Source organism: Corvus moneduloides, chromosome 2 (assembly GCF_009650955.1).
Source record: "Corvus moneduloides isolate bCorMon1 chromosome 2, bCorMon1.pri, whole genome shotgun sequence".
Taxonomy (NCBI): domain Eukaryota; kingdom Metazoa; phylum Chordata; class Aves; order Passeriformes; family Corvidae; genus Corvus; species Corvus moneduloides.
In genome coordinates, this window is record NC_045477.1 from 32,166,070 (window position 1) to 32,191,016 (window position 24,947).

At 42.3% G+C, this 24,947-nt stretch overlaps 1 protein-coding gene across 5 annotated transcripts in view; it reads right to left on the bottom strand.

Annotated features, from left to right (window-relative positions):
• TENM4 (teneurin transmembrane protein 4) overlaps positions 1–24,947 on the bottom strand; it is a 1,563,960-nt gene that overhangs the window by 39,614 nt on the left and 1,499,399 nt on the right. For all 5 annotated transcript variants that reach the window (XM_032099028.1, XM_032099031.1, XM_032099030.1 and 2 more), the window contains 3 exons: positions 20,485–20,717; positions 11,226–11,380; positions 7,294–8,171 (listed from right to left, as the gene is read on the bottom strand). In XM_032099028.1, the coding sequence (XP_031954919.1) occupies positions 7,294–8,171; positions 11,226–11,380; positions 20,485–20,717 (1,266 nt within the window). The remainder of the gene's footprint in view (positions 1–7,293; positions 8,172–11,225; positions 11,381–20,484; positions 20,718–24,947) is intronic.

Consider the following 24,947-nt stretch of genomic DNA (forward strand, 5'->3'; position numbering starts at 1 on the left):
CAGCCAGTAACCTCTGCATGTGCAAATTAGGTTAAAATGGCAGGGAAAAAAGAGTATGAAAGAGTGTGATGATGCCTAGACCTCTGTGCACACATTTTTCTTGTAAAGTCAAAATGGCTAAGTACAATACACTTAATTTATACAGTTACATTTTTACAGCTGTACAAAACTCACAGTACTTAATCTAAGAGCACGGACTTCCATTTGGGACATGGGATCCTGAGAAGCAAGGCTCCTTTTTGGGCCAAAACAATCTGGAATGGTCTGCTGGAACTGGTTTAAGATGTCTGTACAAGTATATTAGACTTTTGGCACATCCTTAGTCACCCCATTAACCTCCTTCAGAAGGAACTAGGACCATCTGTGTTTTCTGCATGTGCAAGAGCTGCTGCACCTCTCCCTGCCTAGCAGGCAGACAGGGACCTGCCGAGGACTGGCTTTGGGGGTGACAGCTCACTGCTTTGCAGCTGCAAGGAGGTCCTGCCTTACAAAGGCAGAAAAGCAAGAAGGTAGGATAATTAGACCGTTCCCATTTTTATTATTATTTTTAATCGGTGGCAGATGAAGTGTAAAATGCTCACATCCCGACTAAAGCTCCTTGTAGCCCTGTGGTGGCAAAGCAAACAGAGGTGTGGGAAGCCTGTTAGTATGAACACACACAGCGTAACACACTTGACAAGCAGTTCCTTTTCTCTTTTCTGTTTTTACTCAGAACTGGAGCATTTCCCCTCTTTTCCCCAATCTCGCTCACACAACACATACCTGATGTCATCTATCACATACCCAGAGTCTCCCAGGGATGTGAAGACTTGCCCATCCCAAGCAGATAATACGCTTAACGAGTTAAATGAGTCAGTTCCTTCCACCTCTGCTTTCAGCCCTATAAAGGCCCTTACAGGGCACACCTCAGCTTGGAGAGGAAGGCCAAGCAACTGGCTCTTACGTAGCTGCAGGTGTGCCCTGGTATTTACAGTAATATAAATCTCTCCTAGTCACCTCATTTTGCAGCTAAGCTGCCCAGCCTGTTTCCACAGCATCGGGATTTAGGGCTGGGCCAGTTTTCATCACAGCCTAAGACTTCTGTGTTCTCCAAATGCTCTGAAAGCCCCAGCATTAAGGAAATACTGAAGCATGGGAGTGCACACAGCAGCCACTCGGAGCAATGAATCCATCACCTGCTAACACAGCTGCTGCCTCCCATTCAAACCTGCTGCAAAGCCTCAGCACTTACAATTACACTGGCAATTATTAGGCCAGCAAAGGAAGCCGTTGCCATCCATTCCCAATTGGAAACGTATTTAGCTAAGGTTCAATGCACAGAATTAAAATGGTATTTGGTGCTTATGAGGTCTAATTGTTGGCTTGTAAACATTCAGAGCTTTCATTTATCACATTACCATTGTGTAGAGACCTGGACCTTGGGAATTAAAGAGCATCCTAAGTACCATCTATTCAGAAATCAATTTCTTGCCTGAGTCTCTGTGTTTCCTCATTTTAGCTTCATCACATTTCATCAGCCTTTTAAAACTACAAGTCAAATAGATCAGAAAAAATTCACTATAATAATATTGCATTTAGTACCAAAGAGTCTAAATGGACCTTGCAAACTATATTTTGCATGTGATTATACCAACGTGCACCCAGCGCCTCTTAACAAGCTCGTCTCATCCCAATTTTTCAAACAACATTAAACACGACATTAAAAATAAATCTATAACAGACAAACTGGTAATACTCAAAAATGCATGAAGGCAAGTCCTCTCCCTAATGACCAAAGGCCAGGTTGTGGTCACAGTCTGCTGAATTTTCTGACTGCCCAAAAAAGAAGAGGAAGATCTCTTTCTAGCTTTTATGATACTTGTAATTCCCTCGGTTCCCAACTAAACTTTGCTATCAGGCATTCATTTCAGGGCAGGCCAATGGCTCAAAATGTGACCTCACAGCTTAGTGAGGGTACTGGAGAGCTGCTATTTTATCACAGCACTTACTGGAGTTTCACTGCAACTTTGTCAGAGGAACAATGATGAGAATCTCATCATTTTATCATGTAGAAATTATGGAACAAGTGGAACCAAGAAATCTTGCTAAAAGAGGAGGGAGGACAAAAGCCAAAGGTGTTTCTCATAATCCAGTCTGCTGCAGGAGTAGAACAAGACCCTCATTTGAACCACTGAACTACTACATCAAATCCTGTAAAACTCTGTGTATGACTTGATAAATCACAATCACACAGACCAGGGCATTGGCTTTGGCATCAAAAGCTCCTGGTGCTGGGGTGGGACCTCTGCTGAGCCCTGGGGGTCACTGGGAAGTCATTCAAGGTCCTCCTGCATGCTCAGTCCAGCTGGCTCCTACCTTCCACCCATTACAGTGTGTGAGGTTTGGCAGAGTTTGGTTCTCTGTAAAACAGCCTCCAGAGTTAAAGGTCAAAGCTTCCCTTACCACTCATCTGAAGATCTGGCTCCATGAGACCCTTTGCCCTCCAGGCAGCCATGAGCCACTTCGTGGGGAGTCCGTGAAAAGGTTTTGAATTTCTGGGCTTGGCTGGAGCAATGTGTAAGCGTTTGAGTCTGTATGGGAGGAGGTGACCTTCAAAACTAATTGGACACACAAAGGACCTAAGCAAAAGAGCCTCATCTGGGCTAAATAATGCATAGAAGGTTTGACTTCGGCTCAGAGGGAAATTGAATTAATGTACCGTGATAACATCTCAGTGACTAATCAAGATAATTCCCATATTCTTGATTTAAACAAATCCATTAATAAGAATTTCCAGATTGTGAAGCAGACAAACAGCAACTACTAAGGAACTTTGTAAAGGCTGGTAGCAATTTTTTTCAGGTCAAGTTAAAAAGCAGCAACAACAAAGCAGCAAGTAGTCACACAGCATCCTTTGTCTTTGACTGGAGTTGAACAAGAAGTCATTTCCCTGGCTGAGTTTCCAGATCAACTTCCTTTGCTGCTGATTATCACTGCCACCATCACTAGTTCAATGGGAAGAAAAGTCTTTAATCCAGTTACTGGACAAGCTGAGCTGCACTGCATTAACTGACAGCTCACGTCAATCCCACTGCAGAGGCAGGAAAGGTCTGTATAATGCTAAAACCCTCAAAGTAGTCATAGACAGGCCTTTGGGGACAGGCTAATTACTCAAGGGAGCTAAGTTTCACTCCCAAACAAAAGGGAAACTGCACGCCATTATACACTGACTCTTACTCAGAGCTAAACCTGATAAAACGGAATCGTTAGAGCAGGCTTGTGTGTAGGATGTGTGAAAGGAAGAGCTGTAAGTGCTGTGAGCGAGTCTGCCACTGCCTGAAGCCAGCACCGGTCTCTTTCCCCACAGAAATGAAGGGACCATGTGCCAGCCCATCATGAAGCCTTGGAGGACCTGGATTCACTGGTGTGCTCTGGAGACAGACCTCCAGTACTGCATCAGTGTATCCTGACGCCTTCCCTCTTTTCCAGAGTCACACCAATGCGCCCACAGGTCAGACCTCTTTGCAGCCTTATGGTAAAGGCTAAGAAATGCCCTGGTAAGAATAGCAACTGGAGGAGAACCAGAGATCCTGGCTATGTTGGCTGGAACTAGATGTTCTTTATGGTCCCTTCCAACTCAAGCCATACTCTGTGATTTCATGATGAACACATGTAGTGTGTTCACTAGATGCTACTCTCACAACATCATTGCTCTGTCATGTTCGGTTTCTGGTCTGTGGTCCTTTGTAGACAATCAGGTGAAGGTGAATCTTTTGAGGATGTTCTTCATGGGGCCACTGGTGCAGTGTGAACTTGCCAGCTGGATTTACTTTACTCTTAATGTTTTAGGAAGCAGTGTCCAGCTTGCCCTGACCCACGAACAACTATTATGTGTTGAAGGTTCTCCTCAGGGTCAGATTTCATGCCTTTATTTCTTTGGCCAGGAGCAAAATAAAAATATTAACTTCACCTTTCCCCTCATTCAGGACTGAAAACTACTCAGAGCACCTTCCAGCTACTCATGTTCACCAGAATTATCTAAATCACTTAAACTTTCCCAGTGTACATTTCCTGATGTTCTGATAGAGGAACCAATAACATGAAGGTAGTGAATGTTGATTTTATTTGGTTTACACCATCTTCTTCAGCTTCTTTGATAACAAGGAATTTAGACTTCATCCTGCTAAGGCTGCACTCACCCCTGCAGCTTGTGTTTGAGTCATGCAAATCCTCTGCCTGGTGAGATTATATTTTGGGAAAGGCATCAGAGTCCTGATCTGAGATACCAAGAAATGGAGAATATACTGCTTTCACGGTTGGTCACTCTACCAGTCAGGTCACCTCAGCCTTACAAAATCACACCTTCTTGTCAACTTGAATGTCTCTGGCTTTGCTTCCCAGCCCCTTACCCTTCTCAAGCCTTTCTCTGCTAGATTGAGAAGCCCTCTGTAGGTGAGAACTTTGGCTGACATGTTGTGATCTAGACACTTCCCAGTCTCATTCATGTTGAGATAAACAGATCAAGTCTTTCTAGTTTTCCTTATGAATGCATTTTTTGTAGAGTTTTTCTGCCCAGCCTTCAATTTCCACTGTTCTCCATAAACTGCAAGCATTGGAACTGACAATATTGGTCACATCAATGCTGTACAGGGAAAAAATCAGCTTCCTACTAGCCACTACAAGTAGAGTATGATGAGTAAATGTATTCCTTTGGCTTGTCCATCCAAGCAACAAGTTAGACAGATTTGCTATGGAACTATATGAGGATCGCACTGAAGACTTGATGCCTTGCTACAACTCTGACAGTCAAGGCTCACCCCACCTACCTGTGTACCCTGGCATAAGACTGTACAAGAACATATTTTGTTTAAATGAAACCTACTTTACCGAGCAATCTAAGTATCTGATCCTTATTTTCTAATATTCTAATTTTATCAGTCTGATTTTATATTCTTTCCCTGGTTACACATGCAAAACTTGGACAGAATCAATCTCTCTAATTCACTGATCTGCTTTCCAAGTCCCTAGTGGATAGGATAGGATAGGATAGGATAGGATAGGATAGGATAGGATAGGATAGGATAGGATAAGATAGGACAGGACAGGAAAGGCGAGGATTGCATGAAGAAGGATAGTCTCCAAGCACGGAAGATTTAGGCTATGCATATTAAAAACAGCTTTCTAACAGTAACAATAATATAGGTAAATACATTGTTATCACTAACAATATTTATAAATAACTCAGATGACTGATAGGATCCATTTGACCAAATTGTAGACATCAGCAATGTACACATCTGTAACTGAACTCACCATTCTGTCCTACCTTTGCAGAGATAAACTTTCAGAATACAACTCACCTCATCCTAAAGCAAATACCTGACATAACTCATAAGAAACTCAGCCTGAAAGGGCCTGTTTCTCTCCACCTGCCTGTAAAGGGAGGCTGAAGTAACTAATTCAGATGTAGACTTTTAACCAGTAGTCTTATAAAGTTGCATCAGAAACTGTCAGGAACAGTTAAATAGAGATAACTGATCACAGGTTTGGATGAGGTATCTCTGAAGGCACATTCCCAATTCTATATTCAGTGATGCTGTGCTATCATACAGTGCTGACTTGCTCTAGTCAAGATTTCCATAGTCCAGCCACTGGAGAATACTGTCTTCCATTTAGCTCTAAAAAGCTTTCTTATGACTCTTCTGAAGTGCATAAAAGGACCAGAATTATGGCTTTCTATTTTGTTGGACAGCAAGAAATAATGGATCACTGTTATAAATATCCACAGAGCAAGTTGGGTTTGAGCCTTGGTCTCGTTTCATCTTTATATTTTCAGCTGCACTTTAAAATAAAAGATTATGTTTGAGGTATAAATCTGACATTATTAGCTGTAATGTTTAGTTTGCTTCACTGTCTGTGGCTGCATCTGTTTTCAAGCACAGGAACTATTGGGTTCTTTGCAAAAAGAAAATACCTCCTTGATTTAGCACAATGGTCCTGACAATATAGCTGGCTTCCACTCCTGTGGAGAGAAACACCCTCTTTTTCCTCCCTAAAGCCTTCCTCAAGCAAATTCAATGTAAGAGATGGAAGAGTATTAACTTGGATTCACTGAGGAGTATTTCTACAGTAATTGCAAGCAGAACATTGATGAAATACTAATAACATTTCAAAAGATTAATCACGAGTTTCCATCAGTCCTTTTCAAGGCAGGAGCAGGAACAGTGAGTATTAAGCAAAGAAATTTGAAACTGGGCCTGGAACATTTTTAAAGAGAGAACCAAAGCAACCACATACCAACACACAGATATGCGGGTTTAGCCAGCTTTCCTTCCCTGCATCCCTTTTTTTTAAACAACTTTTTTGCTTGTCATCTTGGGAACCGTCTATTCTAGCCAAATTGGATTCTTACAATGGGTCTATTATCATGGCAGCTTAACACTTCCACGTAACCATTCAAATCATACAGGAAATGATGCACTTAAGGGAGCATTCCAAAGAGGTTACACTTGTAAATAAAAATTAAGGAAGAAGGAGGGGAAAGGGTTCTTAACAGCAGGATGAATCCTTCTAGATACTCTTCATTCAGTTATCTATCTTTTTCCTTTTTATATCAGAAATGTGTTGTCTTCATGACATTTATAAGCAGAGAATTGCTAACAGTAGTACAGAAAAGAAGTACAAATATTCAGGATACTGCCATCTCTGGGTTTTTCAATGCATCCTGTCTTCTCTCTGCTCAAAAAAATCTTTGGGGCAGGATAGTCTTGAACAGTTCCAAGACTACTTTTAAAGCTTAGTGAGGTTAATTGCAACAGTAGGAATCGAGCAGTCCATTAATTACAGAATTGTTTCCAGAGCTAACTCTCATTAGTCATTGCCAATTGTCATTCTACATCAGACATTTCAAGCAGGCACAAAGAAGACACTGCAGCATAGGAAGTAGGTGAAAAGCTGTGAAAAAAGAGGCTCTGATGGAACTTTCATACTTCCAAGGCTCTCAAAGCCAAGAAAAATTCTCTGACATGCAACCTGAATCTCCAGTCCTGACTACAGTTAAGGAGAACCAGGTGTCCAAATTACTTAAAAAAACTCAGCAGAAATTCTGTCTGACTCTTGACTTGGTAAAGGGAGCTTATTCAAGCTCAAATGCACTTACTGCAAGTATCTAGTGTTTGTGTGAAATATAATACTCCCTGTCCTGGCCATTTTATTTGGACAATAATTCTGGTCAGGGAATTAAATTCTACCAACCTTGCACAGTTCAGAGAACACAGAATGAAGTCAGCAGCCCAATATCCAGAATATACTTACTCATAAAATGTTGTCCAACCATTTTCATTGCTTTTAGTGGCAAGGAGACCAGAGTTGCCATGGTAAGTCATCATGGCTACTTCATGCCCCTGTGTTGTCACACTCTTGAGAGCACTGTTGGTACCAATTGTCACCCAGTAGACTTGGCCATCAGGCACCACCAGCCAGAGGGGCATCCCTGTGGAATCTCTTCGGATATTGACTAAGTTGCCATTATTGTCAGTGATCAGGGTTATATCTCCATCTCCAGAGTAAGTGAAATTGTAAAGATAATCTCCAGTGGTAAGGCTCTGAGTATAAAGGTGCTTCCCACTGGTGTCAAACAAGTAGAGCTCCTGGTCTATGGGTGAGGATAACTCATAGAGATTCTGTGTGTTGAGGAACGGTTTGTTTTTCCGAATGAAGCGGATTCGGATATTCCCCAGGTCAGCGACGTACAGTTCCCCATCTGCACACACGGCGAGGGAGGACGGCGCGTTGAGCTTGGCGTCCTTGGCGTAGCCGTCATCCCCCGAGAAGCAGTCACAGTTGGCATCGTTCTTGCAGTCGCAGCTGCTCGGGGCGCCGGCGACGAGGGAGATCTCCCCGTTGGTGGTGACCTGCCTGATGCGGTTGATCTTCTTCTCGTCGGTCTCAGCGATGTACAGGACCCCGTTATGGGACACGGCCAGGGCGGTGGCAGACTCCAGCGTGGCGTGGATTGCCACCTTGCTGAGGAGAAAGTGATCCATGCCTGGCACCTGGCAGTGCATGGGCCTCCCTGCCACAATGCGCACTTGGTGGTTCTCGGAGATCTGCAGCACAACGTTATTGTCGAGCACGTAGAGCGAATTATCCATGGGATTCACCGCTAGATCCGTGGGCCATTCCAGACGAACCTTCATGTTAAAAGAACACAAGGGAATTTTTATAGCAAGACATTTTTCTACTGCATGACTCCTATAAATCAATCACAATGAGGATGGAATCCACATGGATTAAAGGGAGAATGGGTAAAAAAACCCACAACTAATTGTTACTTGATAGGGTGGCCATAGAGGATATAACCTGGTGTGAGCGAGGGGGCTTAGCTCCTGGTCATATGAAGTAAACACATAGGGACATCCAAACTCTGCACTGGAACAGTGGTGGGAACAGGATGATGGACAGAGGCAAACCATTCTGTGATTTTCCCTCTCCTGTGCTTTTTGAACTGGTGGAAGCTGGACCTCATAGCAGAGACCCGGGACTGCAAATTTTGCTGTGTGAAGTGCTATGAAATCAGACACACAAAACAGTGATTCTTTCACTAAAGGATTTTTCACACAAGTGGCTGAATTCCTCTGGGTAAATGACAAGGAGAGACAGACACAAAACTGGCAGCTGTGCCAGCATGTGTGAATATCTAAGTTATAACCTATGGTTTTCCGCTTTATGCTGCAAAAATGCAGAATAGCAATTAATAGGAAATCCAGGCCATTTCAATTCATGGAGTAAAATACTTGTGTCTTCACAGGGATTTTCAGATTTTGTTATAGCATAATGGAAAAAATGGGTTCAGGGGTGACACATCCCAGTTCTACACTGATAATCCACTAAAACAGTGACTGGCAACACCGCAAGTGAGTGAGCACTAAAAGGACTTTATTTCTAGCTCTGCTTCTGCAATACACTCTTTTCAAGCGAGTCTACTCTTTCAGCTGCCAAACCTAAGAAACATTTACCAACAGAATTCAGGACTTTTTTTTTTTGTAAAGAACTCAAAGTTCTGCTTTTTTTGGACTATTTTATTTTATTTCAGGTTTATATAGAAAAAGAAATCTGTCTTGTGTTGATGGGAACCAATCAGTTCCAGGATAGTTTCTTTGTTTCGAACCTTCCTTTCCCACCATCCATCTCAGTTGCTGCTTCTTCTCATTTGTCTGATGTGACTAAGTTTGGATGAGTATTTTGTAACCTTACTGGAAGGAGGACGAGTGGCTGCCAGCAGGCTCAGGTCCAGCAAACCATCTTTCACTGTGATTTTATTTAAAACTATGAATAAGAAGAGACCAGCTAAGATCTACAGGAACACTGGATATTCCTATTTTTAAGGCCTGTAGTTCAACATCTCTGCTACAGCCATGCTTTATTTTGATGCTTCTATATGCCTTTCCAGCATTTTTTTTTTTAAGAGATGAGATCTAAGGTATTTAGTTCATTGTGTCTTCTAACGCCTGGGTGTGTGAAGCTTATTTTCATGGCTAAGCAGTATGCTGAGCTCTGTCTACTCTAGTTCTCTGTTTGCAAAATCTCCTTCCTTTTCTCAGCTTCTGGCCTATTTTAACCCTTCTTGTAGTAAAACATTATAGCCTGTGGTTTTCTCTTTAATAATTCATGCCTTCATCCCTTCCAGTGGTCTTTAAGCTCTGCAGTCTTCAGTTAGCATCAAGAGATGAGTTTATTCTGAACTGACATGGGAATTTTCAATTTCTTAAAAACCACTCCTTGTCAACAGTGGCAGCTAAATATTTCATGTCCTCATGTTCCAGGGAGCCTCAGGGACCTGGCATAAAAGACCATTCTATCCTCTGTAAATGATGAAAAGCTTCTTCCCAAGCTGGTTTTTATTTTTTAATTAAGCTTGTCTTCAGTGTGTTTCTCCAGAACAGGAGTGGTTAATCTGCCAGTCCCAGTACAGGTTAATCTAAAAATGGTTCCTGTCATTTTATGAAAGGAAAAAAAAGAGTCTTCAGCTGATACATGTTCATCTCAGAAATGTTTGAACATGACATTGGTTTACACAGGAGCTACATAACCTGTAAGTAAATAATTTTTAAAGCCTGATTACACAATGGTCTTTTGCTAACTGCCCGTGAAAATCACATAAAGAAGAAACTATGTCTGTAAAATGAGAAACATACTAAAAGGTGGTCTTTAACCATCGAAGTTTCACCTCTATAGAAGGAAGAACAACTTTTAAACTCATAATTTCAGCTTGTTCATAAATTACAGACAGTGGGAGCCAGTTGCAAGGAAGCAAGAACAATCTTTTCAAATTAGAGGGAAAAAACAAGAACAGATTCCATATGGGAGCATGGAAATTATCTAGGTAGTTACAAAAAGGAAACCCCATTGACATCTATTGTGGCTGAATAACAGTACTTAGGCCTCCAGCTATGATCTATGTTTTCACAGGAGAGGACAACATTCCTGCAGTCAGGCAAACAACAAGTGGCACAAAGGTTTCAAAGGACACAAGGTCCTTTCAAAGGTCCTAAACTGGCACAATTTGATGAGTTGGCCAGTGTCACACAAAATTAAGTGCTGGGCTGTAACAGAGTTCTCTTCTGCACCATCCAGTAGTAAAGCAATCATCAAAATGAGATTTCTTTTTCTCTCTACCTTGAAGCAGCAGGACTTAAAAGCCCAGCATGATGGTAGCTGCAACCAATTTGCAATCTGATGCAATTCAAGATTCTTGTTTTCCTGCTGTTGCTAATTTCGGCACCACATCCTCCAATCAGTCTTTCCTATGTTAATTTGATTCAGGTCTAAAATTGTGCTGGGCCAAATTAGGATGAGGGGAAGAAAAGAATTTAAAAACCTGTGATTAGCTAACGTTATAATGGAGCATGGCATATAGTGAGAAATGAGCCTAACAAAACCTTCCTTCCCAGGAATGTCTTTCCACTGACTGGGAGCTCTGAAAGAAATCAATTCTGTGTCTGGGACTTGTGTAAAAATCTCACACCCCAGGAATCTATGAGTTAGGGCAGTCACGTGTTTCCTTCTGTCTTTATAGGGTATTTAATTTTGATTCAGTCATTTTTATACCATAAACTATGTAGAAATGCAACTCTCCTTGAGCCCTTACCTCTTTGTCAGACCTTCTAGGGAAGCTTGCAGACATGCAGATAGGGTGAAGGCGTAGGCTTGTGTTCTGTAGAAACAAAACCAAACCACTGTCTTACCTGAGAAATGTCCATAACAGAGTCACAGCTGAGAGGCCGAGCAGACGTCAAGTCATTGGAACCCAACACAGTTGAGATGATCCCATTCTGATCAATCCGCCTGATCATGGTGCCATCCACAAAGTAAATCAGCCCAAACTTGTCCACGGTGATGCCTGGGGAGGAACAAAGAAAGACAGTCAGAAGGTGATGGCAGCCTGACGTGAGGAGCAATATATTTCATGGCATTCAAAAGGGAAGAGAGGAGGGTTGGGCATGTGGGAGTCCTGGCTATCAAGAGCTTTGAACTGGCACCATTCCATGGAGGGCACTTTCAAATGGCACACAATGCAATCCAGAAATCCCTGCTCACTCCTGGAAAAGGGCATGGCATTCAGTGAACTGCTGAAATGAAAAGATTTTCTAATAACTGCGTGTCTTGCATGTCCAGAAACTTGATTTTATTGCTCATGGTATGAATGGTAAGCTATGCACGTAAAAATGTTACACCAATGAGTCTTTCAAAAATGGCGATGAAAAAGGCTGTGAAAGGTCCATCAGGTCAATCAAATTCCAGATGGATAAATGAGAAAGGGTTTTCCCTAGGATAATCCTACTAATATACAGTGTTTCACCTGATTCTGAACTCTGCTAGTGATTAATTTCATCGTCCAAACCTCCTTTGTAGACATACTCCTGTCAGTGGATTTGAGGTCTGCTGACAGCAGTTACAGGCTGCTGATTCTCGTTTCTTGCCCTGCAGATATGTGCTGTTTCACCTCCCCCTAAGCTTAATTTCTGAAGTATTTGTTATGTTAGCACAACCTCCTCTAATCCTCTTTATCCTAGGCTAGCTATCCTCTGCATCTTCCATCAGAGGATTTCATAGTGCTTTACACTTTCTAATTACACCTCATAACAGTCTGTGAGTGTGATCACTCTAATTTTACATATCAGAAAATTAACAGATAATGCAATTCTCACAAGGTCACAGAGAAAGGTCATGACTGAAGCAGGAATAAGAAGTTAGGGGCTCTATTCACCTCTCGTTTGTGCTAGTATAAATTACAATAGCTCCACAGATACTAATAAAGTAATTAATCTCATCTACCCTACAGAGGCAGAATGTCACTCAGCATAATATTTGAGTGTCTTAAATACACTAAAAGACTGTAAAGAAATAGAAAAAGAATGTAGAGGCCTGTAACATCTTTTCCTATGCAAGTGAAAATTCTGCTTGAAATATATGAATATTAGGATCTTCTGGTTTGGCTTCTTTTGCTCATAGGGTAACAATCACTTGGCAAAAAGCAGACATCCGCACTGTGCATCTAAGCAAGTATCTGAACCTATTCCAATCAGTGGAGAGAGAAATCTACTTTGAGAGTGCAATTTGTATCACCCTAAAGCACATATCCTCAAGAGATTATATGAATCCTGCTAGAAATACCTTTTCCTCCCATTTGATTATAGAAGGAGACTACAGCAAATATCTCTAAAGAAAACATTTATATTGTAGGCAGATTAAATTAGTGAGCTGAATGCTCACTAGACTGTTTCTTTGGCTGTCATCTTGGTGACAGAAATGATGGAAATTCTGTTTCAGATAGAAAGCTTTGAGAATGTTTGAGGAGTGATCAGATCTTGTGTTCCTCTGAAATGCTGTTTTGCAGCCAGATCCCCTTGTTTGAAACACTTACCCTCAGTCTCCATCCACTGTGAGCTCTGCTGTGAAGTGTAGATGCAGCAGTTCACAGATCAAAAATTCTAGATTTTCATAGAGCAGGGACTAATCCTCTGATTGCTTTGGCAACAAAAATCATGGCCTTCAGCCAGCACTGTAAGTATTGCATGGGCTGGAAGCCATGGAGGTAGGTAATATGTGGAAAAACATACCAGATTTGATTATAAGGAAATCCACAGAAGATAATCTGGCCTGGCAGAAAAACCTCAGGACTAAGTCATTGTTTGAGAGAAAGAACAAACTTCTCCATTGAGCCAAGGTAAAGGAAGAGATTCTGACATGGTTGCAACCTGTTGATTCAAAGTCAATTAGGAGTCAGAAAACTGGTGTTTCAGATCACTGAGCTGAATGGGAGCTGTGTGTTATTGCCAGGAGGTAAAACCAGCGTTTTCATCGCTTCTTCACAGCATCACCCTGTCTGAAGGGCATCACTTTGACCTGGATTGGATATTTGACCATCAGAGCAGTGTGGTTTCAGAATAGCCTCTAGAGCAGTGAGGAAAAAAATTACTTGGTGCTTTCAAGATGAAGTTCATTAATTTTGGAGGGGATTACGTAGCAGGATTGCTGAGATAATGGATGACAGGACAGAATGACCAAAAAGATTGCTTCTAGTCCTAGACTTTAATACCTGCATTCAATTCATGCCAAGAAAGGACTCATCTTTGCAGGACCATGAAACACGAGTCTCGAAGAGGAGCACAAGGTAACTGTTGCACGAATGAATTTACTGAGGGTGGTGAGGCACTGGCAAAGGTTTCCCGAAGAAATTGTGGCTGCCCCATCCCTGAAAGTGTTCAAGGACAGGCTGGATGGGCTTTGAGCAACCTGGTCTAGTGAGAGGTGTCCCCCCCAGCGTGGGTAGGAACTAGATGGTCTTTAGGGTCCCTGCCAATCCAAACCATTCTATGATTTGATGAATGCTACGAGAGAGGCCGCAGTAGTGGTGGCCATTTATTCTCACTATACAATATAAACACATTGTTTGTATTTTAGCATTTTGTCAAATGCTTGCAGAAGGATCTGATGGGACAAGCATCAATATGTCGCTGGCATCCATGGCTATCAGGAAGCTATCTTCACCTGCCATGAGATGTGTCAGCACTATGCCCTCTTCAATGAGTCATCCAGGATACTGGCACATGTCACCTGTCACTGGCATCTGCTGTTGAAGGTCTCTGCTCCTCTTAATTATTCTGCCTACTGAGTGTCAAGTTCTTTTATGTTTGGTGGCATTTGCTTGAAAACCAGGAACACAACTGAGCTCTTTAAGCAATATGGTAGATGTACTTTTTTTGGAAGAGACATGATAGAAGGTTTAGTTGATCTTAATTGGCTTTCGTCAAACACAACAGTCTCTTACAACCTCTTGCATTCCTTGGTTCACAACAAGTATTTTTCCAGGTGCCTGTCCATTAGTCTGTGTGACAAGCCCAATGCCAGTGAAGGGTGGCAGGCTGGATAATGTGATTTTAAATGAGGCAGAATTTTCTCCCTTAGCTAGTTCCATATGTATTGGATTGGACTTAGCATCAGCATATGCTGGCAGTGGCTCACTGTGTGCAGTGCTGGGGTTTGATGGCTGATCTGACTACCCAGTTACAGTAATAATAACCCACATGCACTTTGGCCCTTGAACCAGCTCTGATCAGCTGATAGGGCACGACTTTATTTTGCATTCCAGCTCAGACAAAGAGCTTGCACACCCGAGTAAGTTGAAGTGGGATAGCAAAGTTACCACTTATCACCCTGCTCCAGGGCAATGGCATGTGTATGTGTTCTTATCACTGAGCACTTTTCTGCTTATCCCTCTTTCATGGAGGCTAAGCAATCTCAATTGCCTCACATTTCCTGAGATGTTCTGTAGGGCAGTGGAGTTTGCAGTCTCTCAAAGCTCCGAATTCCCACTTGCACACATTCCTTCCATGGCAACTGCTCCAATCCTTTCCTGACTTTAGCTGATTATCTTGGAATCAACTAAATTATGGAGAAGAGCCCTGCTGTCCCACAGACAAGTGTCTTTGGATGGGTGACTTCTGTGAAAAGGGAAAGAAGCATCTCATGGATTCTTTGCAGCAGATTGTAGAGGTTAGATTGCACCTTTCTGTTTCCTTTCTGATACAGGCACAGTTCCAGTGCTGGGAGCTCGCTCCTGCAAACAGGCACAGAAATGGGTAATTCACATGTTATGCATGCTAAGCCCAAGGCCTTGGCTTGCTTTGGAGGAAGGCTCTCCTCATGTTTCCATAGGAACATAAGGGAATTAAAGCCTTTCAGCATATAGCTCGAAGTTCAGCCTCACAGTTACTGAGAGGAAACAGCTGCTGCCACTACCCAGGTAGTGTTGCAGATCCAAACCTTAGGTTCTGAGATATGAAATACATACGTTATGAAATCATGCTGGCTCCCCTTGCATAAGCAGAGATCTCTTACAAAACAAGGGCTTGTAGCACCATGTGCATCACACCAGTGAGCTGTGCTGATAGAAAGTTGTGACGTGATGACATTTGCTTGAAATGTCAGGACCTTGCAGCATGAAGAGGTGACAGCACAATGTTATGCTGCAAATAGCTCCTGGGACATGGTGAGTTTGTTCTGCAAGACAAACCACTAAAAGTGGTTGTGTTGTGCAAGTAGCTCCTGTAAGGAAAAAAAAAGGGGGAGAAAACCCTTTAACTGAAGAAAAGGTGCTTAAAGAAATCCAAATTTGGACGTTTCTTGTTTGACTGGATGCTGAATGACTGAGTGATAAAATGGCAGACGAAAATCAATGTCAATAAGTACAGAGGAATTCAGAGGGGAAGGAGAAAGCCTAACTACCCATATACATTGACAATGTGAAAAAGAGCACACAGGAAAAAGATTCCGGAATTCCTCTGAAAAGTTTTCTGCTAAGATCAGTTTTGTGTTATGCAGTGGTCAAGAAGGGAACTACAAGACAGCAAAGAACTAGGAAATACACAAGAAAGGAACAGAAAACAGTGGTTTTGCCTAAAAGGGACCACTCTTCTTTACAACCTGGCTAAAGAAATTGTGGAAATTATTAGCACGTGGTGCCTGGAAGAACAAAACTAGGTGTTCAGGACGGTTTCTAAGTCAATTGATGATGGTATATTAGCACAGGTCTGGTGCAACCTCCTCAGAAAGTCCCCTAAATGCCGATGACTAGCATCTGGAGTGTTGGCACAGGAAGACCACATTGCCCCTGTCCCTAAGTGTCTTTTCTGGCCAGAGTAAATGACAAGGTACTTTGTTCAGTCAGCCTCTGGTCTTCCCCAAAATGGTCCTATTATTATCTGACCATAAAAATGTTAACAGATTGTGGAGGGTTGAGTTTCCTCAATTAATTCTGTCGAACTCTTCAACACTTAGCAAAGATTTTGTTTACACATTCAGCAGGGCACAGTGAAAGAAGCAATCTGTCCCCAAATTAATTACTTCATTTTGCATTGGTGTTACGGTGCTAAATGAATGAGATGCTCCCTCCCTCCCCACATGCCTTCTAAAACCTTCTTCCTATTGTGTCAGACTTGTCACTGCAATCTCTCTTAATTGCAGGCTCTTTGGTAATTTCTCTGCCACAACATTTTCCTGAGAAGAACCAATGGTGAGTACTCAGATGAAAAGAAATGCTCTGACAAGCTGGAGTTTTAATTTTTCTTTAGATTGCTTGTAGAAGAGGATCATTATTAGCAGATGATAATTAGAAAGCGGTAACACTTTAATTTGCAAGGATATATTGAAATTCATTAGCATCTGAAAGCTTTACTGTGCTCTGTGGCAAATGAACTGGACGCATCAGACTGGTTCCTAATAGCTATGATAAATACTCTGATGAAACCACTGTCACCCCTATTTCATCTGTGGATCTATCTGTCCTGTGTTTGTGTAGCCTACCTTTATTAGACAAGCCAAAGACAGGTAAAGTGGGAAATTCCTGGAGGGTTTTACCCCTCCTAATGTCTTTCTAAGCTGATCATCTAAAAGGAGTACTTCTGCCTTCAGTGGAGTGAGACAAGAACCTCTGTCTAGAAGGTACTTCAGAGAGATGAATTGACAGGACAAGGGATAATGGTTCTGAACTAAAACTAAAATTTACATTGCATATTAGGAAGAAATTCTTTCTCAAGAGGGTGGGGAGGCATTGGCCCAGGTTGCCCAGAGAGGCTGCAGATGTCCCATCCCTGGAAGTGTTCAAGGCCAGGTCAGGTGGGGCTCTGAGCAACCTGGTCTAGTGGAAGGTATCCCTGCCCACGGCAGGGGGGTTGGAACTGGATGGTCTTTGAAGGTCCCTTCCAACCCAAAGCATTCTACAATTCTATGAAATTATCCCGTATGAACTCATGGAAGCTGAGGTGAGAACTGGAGGAAGTGATCAAAACAATGGGGAAAAGTCTGCTGCTCAGAATGTGGAGAACCATTCTGAACAGTGTTTGCAGCAGTGGGGACCTTATTCTTCAGTCTGTCAGATCCAGGAGAAGACCAGCACCCCCAGAACGTGGTTCATCCCACCTTGAATATGTGCATTGTCATGGAATGAACCACCTTCAGGGTACTAGCTTCTTTCCACCGAGAAGAGACCCAAAAAAATCTATTCAGACCAGATGCTTGACTGGTGCAAGAGGCTAAAGGTATATGCAAAGGCATATGTTGACAGCTCATGACTATTTCTCCAGTCTTAATGAATTGCTGGTTCTCATCTGGCAGGAAGGTATCCCTCAGTATTTTCCAGCAAGCTGCAAATATCAGCTAATTAAAACATCATGAAAGGCAAGACTTCTATTCCTTATGATTTTTGAAAAAGTGCAAAGATGTCCTTAAAATACAGAAATCCTACTTGGCATGAAGCAATTATGCTCAGAGAAAAAAAACAGCTTTAGCCTTAAAAAGTAGAGTCCTGTGAAGAGCAATGATTCTTGAAAAACTGACGTTCCAGGTCCTTCCCTGGACAGCTGATATCTCTACAACTACAGAATCATTTTATAATTTCCTCTGACCATTCACTTACGAGTGTTTATTCACCTGCCAAGACATGGAAGCACAGGGTCACTTGAGATCTACTGGTTACTTATACAATAAATCAATTTTATTTTGAACTATTATGAAGTACTTGAGGGAAGAGCATTTGCTGGATTTTTCTGCTAGGATGAACCACTGCAAAGGTATGAACAATGGTGACATTACATTGTCAGCATGAGTTTTCACTGTTCATCATTTATTGGGGGGAATGGGGAGTGAGTCCCACCTGCCGTAGCTGTTGCCTCAGCAGAATTTGGAAAGTCATGTTAGAATCAGATCAGTAGAACACTGTTTAGGAACTTTCTATTGGCTGAGTGGGCTTTCTGGATTATTATTTTCTTGTTGTCATTTTGCTTCATGTCATTTCCTCTTTCACCCTCAATTTACTTCTGTTTTGTGAAATTTTTGAGCTCTGAGGAATGAATGCAAGAATTTTGCTGTTATATGATTGAGGTGGAAGAATGGCCTCCTGAGAGCCTCAGTTGCCAACAAGAAGGATTTCAGTGCTGAAAACTTTGAACTCCAGAGCTGTTTGCTATAGCAAAGCAGAAAAATAAGTCATCTAAACCTTGTAACATTCACCCATCGATGGAAATGAATAATATCCCTCTTATCTTGTACAAGGGAGAACAGAGGACCAACAAAAATGGTGGGGTATTTTTTTTTGCACTGACTGAACTTCAAAGAGGTGCAGAAAATTGGATTACAGATTTCTAGATTCCCTGATCTCATGATTCATCTGCTGGACTGCCTGAATCTCTCTGCCCAAGTCACTTAATTTTCTTTTCAGTTGGTCTTCTCATTTCAGTGAGACAAATTCTACACTGCAAACTGACCACCGGTTTCTTTTCTATACCTGTGCTTCTGGCAATACTTCAGCCCAATATTATGGTCAACTCATGGGATTCTGGAGTGCTTGGAAACCATGCTGGGTTATTTAAATATTACAAGCATAGAAGTCTGGGTTTTGATGCTTTTTGGCAAAAAAACAGGTCTTCCATAGTATATTTTTCTGCATCCTTGCCAGGAAACATCTAGCTGACATATAACAAAAAAAAAAAATCACAGCTAGACCTGACACAAAAGGCCATTAAATCAGTCTGGGTTTCTTGGATTCAGTAACAATGTCATCTCTATGTCATGAAAAATAACTTCCTGAGAATCATAGAATCATTGAAGGGTTTGGGTTGGAGGAGACCTTAAAGAGCATTTAGTTCCAAATCCTTGCCATGGGCTGGGACACCTCCCACTAGGCCAGGCTGATCAAAGCCCCATCCAACCTGTCCATGAACACTTCCAGGGATGGGACAGCCACAACTTCTTTGGGAATCTTATCTGCTTTTAGTGAAATAACTTTACATGAAATCATAGAACGGTTTGGGTTGGAAGAGGCCTTTGAAAGTCATCTAATCCAAACCCCCTGCCATGGGCAGGGGCACTTGTTTAAGGATCCCCAGGTTTTGCTGAGGAGTTGCTTTACAAAGAGGCTGGGATAGGCTTGGCCATTGTTGTAGTGAGGAAGGAGGGAGCTACCACTCCCTGATGCAGCACATTGATGTCAAAGCCAAGAACCTATAAATAACTCCTCATACTCTGAACAGCTGGGCAAAAGAAGACATATAACAAGCAAAAATGCCACATCTCAAAAAACATTCCTGCGTGGGTGTCCTTCTCAGCCCTCTTCACAAACACGGTCGAAAATGTGTGTACAAACAATGCTTTCCACTTCATCTCTATTGCCCCGTGTGCTTTTTTTTCTGTGGAGCTGTGGACAGCTGGGAGGAGCGACATCCTCCATCTGCAGAGCTTGTTACCTTGAGACTGCCAGACTGAAGTCTTGGCTACACACAGGACTGCATATGTTTGGCTAAACCTGTTTTGAACAATTTAGTTCACAGCCATGAAGGCTGTGTGATGCTTTTATTCTGATTCAACTGTGCTTTTATCACATTTCAGTATGTCAGAACCAGGTGAAATTAAGCTGAATTAGCATTCCCATATCAAAGTTAGTATCTACCCCCCTACAGGATTTAAGCTGGATGCTGTGATATATAATGTCAATGTCTAAACCACCATTTGTGTACTTTGAGCTGTATGCTAGTTTTGCTGCCCTTTTATATATACATACAGCAACGCTTATAGGGCTTTTTTTTAATGCCAAGAAAGCCTCAGTGAACTGAATTTTAGTGAATCCTGCTCAGGTTGGGAGGGACCAAGCACTGTTAGTAAGAAGGAGTAATGGCTAAATGGGTATAAAAGTAATGGGTGGATTTATTCCATTGCCCTCTGGACATGTGCCCATCACTGAACCCCTCTGGTTCAGCATTCCTCCCAGCCATGCCAATTGGAAGAACCATGACACAACTAGCTGAGGGTGAGACATACTCACTTATTTCCAGAAGCAAGCCCTTAGGATGTGTTTCAGAACTAGAGAGGAGAGCAATCTCCAGTCTTACTAAACAAGCTGCTTTCAAAAATCCCCCTTCAAAAAAGCCAGTGGAGAAGAAGCAGTCTCACCCCTGGGATTTGTAAGGGTGGCATCAGTGCCTTTGCCTCCATCTCCACAGCGGGTATCATCGAACGGGAGGCACTGATCCCCAGTTCCAGCCAAGACCTCTGAGTTCTTCACAATGTCTTTCACTGATGTGGTTGACTTGATTTTATAGATACGTCGGCTGTTGGTGTCAGAGAGGTAGATGGAGCCGGTGATAGGATCTGTGGTCAAGTAATACTTATGAGCTGGGCTGTGGCTGAAAAACAAAGGTATGACATTATTAATTTTTTGGATTATGTGTTTCCTTAAGTCAACAGGCAACGCAAGCACTTTAGAGAATAAAAACGCACAGGGCAGAAAGACTGGGAAAGTGAAGGAGTGCTGTACTGGACAAGGTTAGTACACGGTGTGTTACAGCACAGGATCCCAAGCTGTATCTGTTAGCAGTCGCTGTGCCTGGGGTGCTCTCTGGCATGGAGGGAAGCAACCAAAGGAAAGGGCTCTCTGGTCTGAGCCAAAACCGTGCCAGGAACTACTACAGGTTGAGTCCCACTGCCTGTGTTTGCCTAATTTACTTGTTATAGACATAGCCCTGAATCTGGTGTTCGTGCAGTGCCAGGAAGTGAAGGGAAAACACAGGACAGTAGGGAAATAAAACAAAAAATAATAAAAAAAAATCTGCCCTCCCAACAAAGGACTAATACAAACTCCAAAAGGAGACTCCCTGTATAAAGCACTTGAAGATACACCCTGCAAGATCACTGCATCAAGGCTCATCTGGTGCTCTTGCTGACTCCAGCAAAGACTCTGAAGTCCTGTCCTGGCCTCAGGCGGATTAATGGAATCCTGCCACTGAATTCAGCTGGACCTCAATGATGAGAGAAACAAAATAATTCCTTGAGTGGCACATTTTCCCCAAGTAAAGCATGAACTGGTACTAGGCCAAGGAACCTGAACAACAGTCCCCTGTTAAACATGCCCTGCTCACCGTTTCCTTGGACACAAGAAAGGGTGGCTGAGAAAATGGGATGAGCACACAGAATGATAATATTTTTAGCTCCATGACTGCAACATTAAATGAGCCCAAGACTGAAGAAATTAATAAACTAGAATCCACCTTATGGAAAGCATCCAATAGGACTGGCCAGAAAAAAAACCAACCAGATGGTTTTAGACAAAATCGAAACAATTGTCTTGCAAAAACTTTACCTGTATTTTAATATAGATCCTAAAGTTATTAACATCTTCTATTAAAATTGTTTACTACTAGTGTGCCTTGAGCTGCATCTCTTCTAAGCCTGAAACCAACAGATTAGACTTTTAACACCTGTCCTGAACAGTTTTTTTCGTACTAAGAAAGGCTAAGTAGTAATCAGAAGTATGAAAGTATCTACATTTTCCCAGAACACCTTCAAGCTGTCCAAGCTCATCAAGTCCAAAGAATTCATAATAAAAATCTAGGCCACAGTTCACAATTTTGCACTTGATGGAATTGGTCCAAGACAAGCTGGCTAGAAACTTGAGTGTCGATCACAGTTGACTCTATTCCTCATAACAAGAAAATTCCTCTCAACCTTTATGTTAGGAAAATTACCCCCTCTTCAGACACATAGAAATTACTGAGTTATCCTCTTCTTTAAAGAGCAGAAAATTGGTTTTTCATTAAAATTATTTAATAATATGGGGGTGGGGGAAAAGCACCATTCTGATTTATTCTGGAATATCCCTTGTGTTTTATCCCATTAAAGTCCGAACAGATTTCATCTCCAAAAATGACACTGATTCTTGCTAAATAAATGCTCTGACCTTCAAGACAGCTCCAGCCTGACAGTTCAGTCTCCATGTGTATTCCCTCCCAATGACAGCAGGCTGGGAGGGTATTATTTCATTCACCTGCATGTCACTCACACTAAGCAAGTGGCTTCAACCCTAGTGGAAGAAGTTCCCTGTGGGAATCCATCATCCATTTTGATCAGGGCCCTGCATTTTCTGCTGAGTTTCCTAACAAAGCCCTGCAGAATGTCAGTCAGCTTTTGAGCTGTCCATAATCTCTATTTTGCATGGGAGGTGGACAAGAGGAGGACAGTTTTAATGGCACTTGCAATCCTTTACCATCTTTGACTGGCAAGCACAGGTAACTTTCCCTGAGTTTTAGAACTGGCTATTTGCAGACGGGCAAAGGCAAATGACTTACCCAGAGATGGAGAAAAATGGGGACAGAGAGAAATTCCTGCTCCCCTCTCCCAGCACTACTGTTGTGATTTATTTTTGGATTTCACAGCCTCACTCTGGTGGATTTTATTATTGATTACAATCTTCTGTAAAAAAGAGAGCTCTTAAAACAATTTTCTATTCCCAGCTCTTGTATAGAATAGATGCTGAAACAATCTGTTAAAAATGGTCAAGCTAGAATCTACCCCTCTGGCCTCTGCCAACTGTTTTCAACATTACAGGGAGATGGTATCATGCTCTGCCCTAGCACAAATTGCACAGTGTTATACACTGGAGCTTTTTCCCCACGCTTTGAGATCCTTCAGAGTGAAAGATGCTTAAATAAACTTACGGTGGTCACGTAAAATCTCCCAAACTGCTTCCCTTTATCTGTGATAGAGCATGAGCAGTGGAGCCAGGAACATTGGGGCTTCACTTTTTATTTAAAGCCACAATCAATAGGCAAATCCAAGTGGTAAATTGGACTGGGCTGAACAGCAATTGAAATAAATCTGCCTGGGGTGAAGCAGGGAAGACTTTTTCCCCCCTTTTATCCTCTCTCATTTCTCAGTTAAGTAACGGTCCAAAACAAAAGACAGGACTTTTTACTATTCAAAAGACTTAATCAGCTATATTATTTGAAGTCTTAGAATATTTATCCCCCATATTGACACTGACACTAGAAAACGACTGTGGAGGAAGAGCTGATTTCCCAGAGTGTTCCCTGAGCTCTTACAATTTTTTAGAAGAAAACCTGAGCATTGCATTGCTATTTTACACCTCCTGAAGCAATAACCCTGAAGTTGCAGTGATGGGATGGGCTGGTCCCTAGCCAAGAACTGACACTTTGATGGGTATTAGTGGGCATGATGGTGTAGTCACGGGGAGTGAGAACAGTTTCATGGCTCTGCAAGCCAAAGTGAAATGGAGGTGATACTGCTTCCTTGTATGCTTGTGACACAATGATGTGCTGGGAAAGCACAGGGAAATCTTCCAAGTCCACAGTGATCCCGCTTGTTTGGAGTTGCGTACAGTCTCTTCCACACATCTGCCTTCTCCCCTTCCTTTTACCATTCTCCTTGTTTGGGCAGGATAGTGCCAGTACCAATTTTGGAGCTCTGCAGTTGTGTTAATGGGTTCAAACTCCATTTTAAAGTGTTTGTGCTTTACTTGATTCTTTACACACAGGCATAGGGAGAAATGGGATAAAAAGTTGGGTGAGCTGGCAGAGGTATGATGCTTGGGTTGTGGATTGCTTCAGTTGTACTATGATATATGCACAGGCTTTGAACACAGGCTGGTATTATCCCTTTGGGCCCAGAGCCCATGTTTTGGAGGAGTCCTAGGAAGGAACCTCCTGCTCCAGAGTGCGAAGCCAGTCTCTAAGGAATAGAGATGAGAAAAGGGAGATGGTCCTTGTTTTCAGCAGGGTCCCTATAAAACATCAGCACAGCAGACTGCACCTTTTTATTGGCTTCTGTAAAATGCCAAGGTATTCATATCACCAAGCTTTAGATGGTTACAAAGTGGATGCTCACATCAGAGCTGGCTGCCTTACAGGCAGTGGAGAGAAATATCACCTTTTGGGGTAGGACTGGTCTGACTATTTTTAACATTTATCTTTGTTTCTCAAATGCAAGGGCATCTACCACCTCCTCAAAGGACAAGTTCTGTTACTGGTAAATGTACAGCTCTGGCTCCAACTGTGGTCAACAGACAGGAGCAGTCATACCACCAAAATTAGTTACCCACAACCACTGACCTGGATAAACCCCTGGGGTTCTTTGGAACTGATGTCTCTGTTTAAGGACACAAATTCACCTCTTCTTTCTGTGCCAGCGACCCACTTCCCCTCTGAGCCCTGCAGGCCACATACATTTGCCGATGACTAAAGGACTACCAAATTCCTGCAGACAGGAAGTTTTTGTTCAGTGGGGCTGTGTTTCCATGGCTCCATGCTAAGCACCCTGAAGCTCAGAACCAGAGGATCTAATTGTAGCTTGTGTGAGGCACTGGTCTTTTTTCCCTGGGTGACACTCAGTAGATTAATACCTATGGAGGCTACACAGTGCAGTGGGCTGAATTTACACTTGGCCTTTTAGTGTTTGCAGTTTGTGTGTCATGCCCAAAGCTCTTCTAGTGTGACACGCTGGACAATAAAACTTTATAACAATGCCATAATCCAGGCCAGAGATGGCAAAGGACTTTTCATCTGATCCTAGGGCTGTTTGCTGAGATACCTCTCTTTGCCACTAATTGTAGACTTTTCTCTACA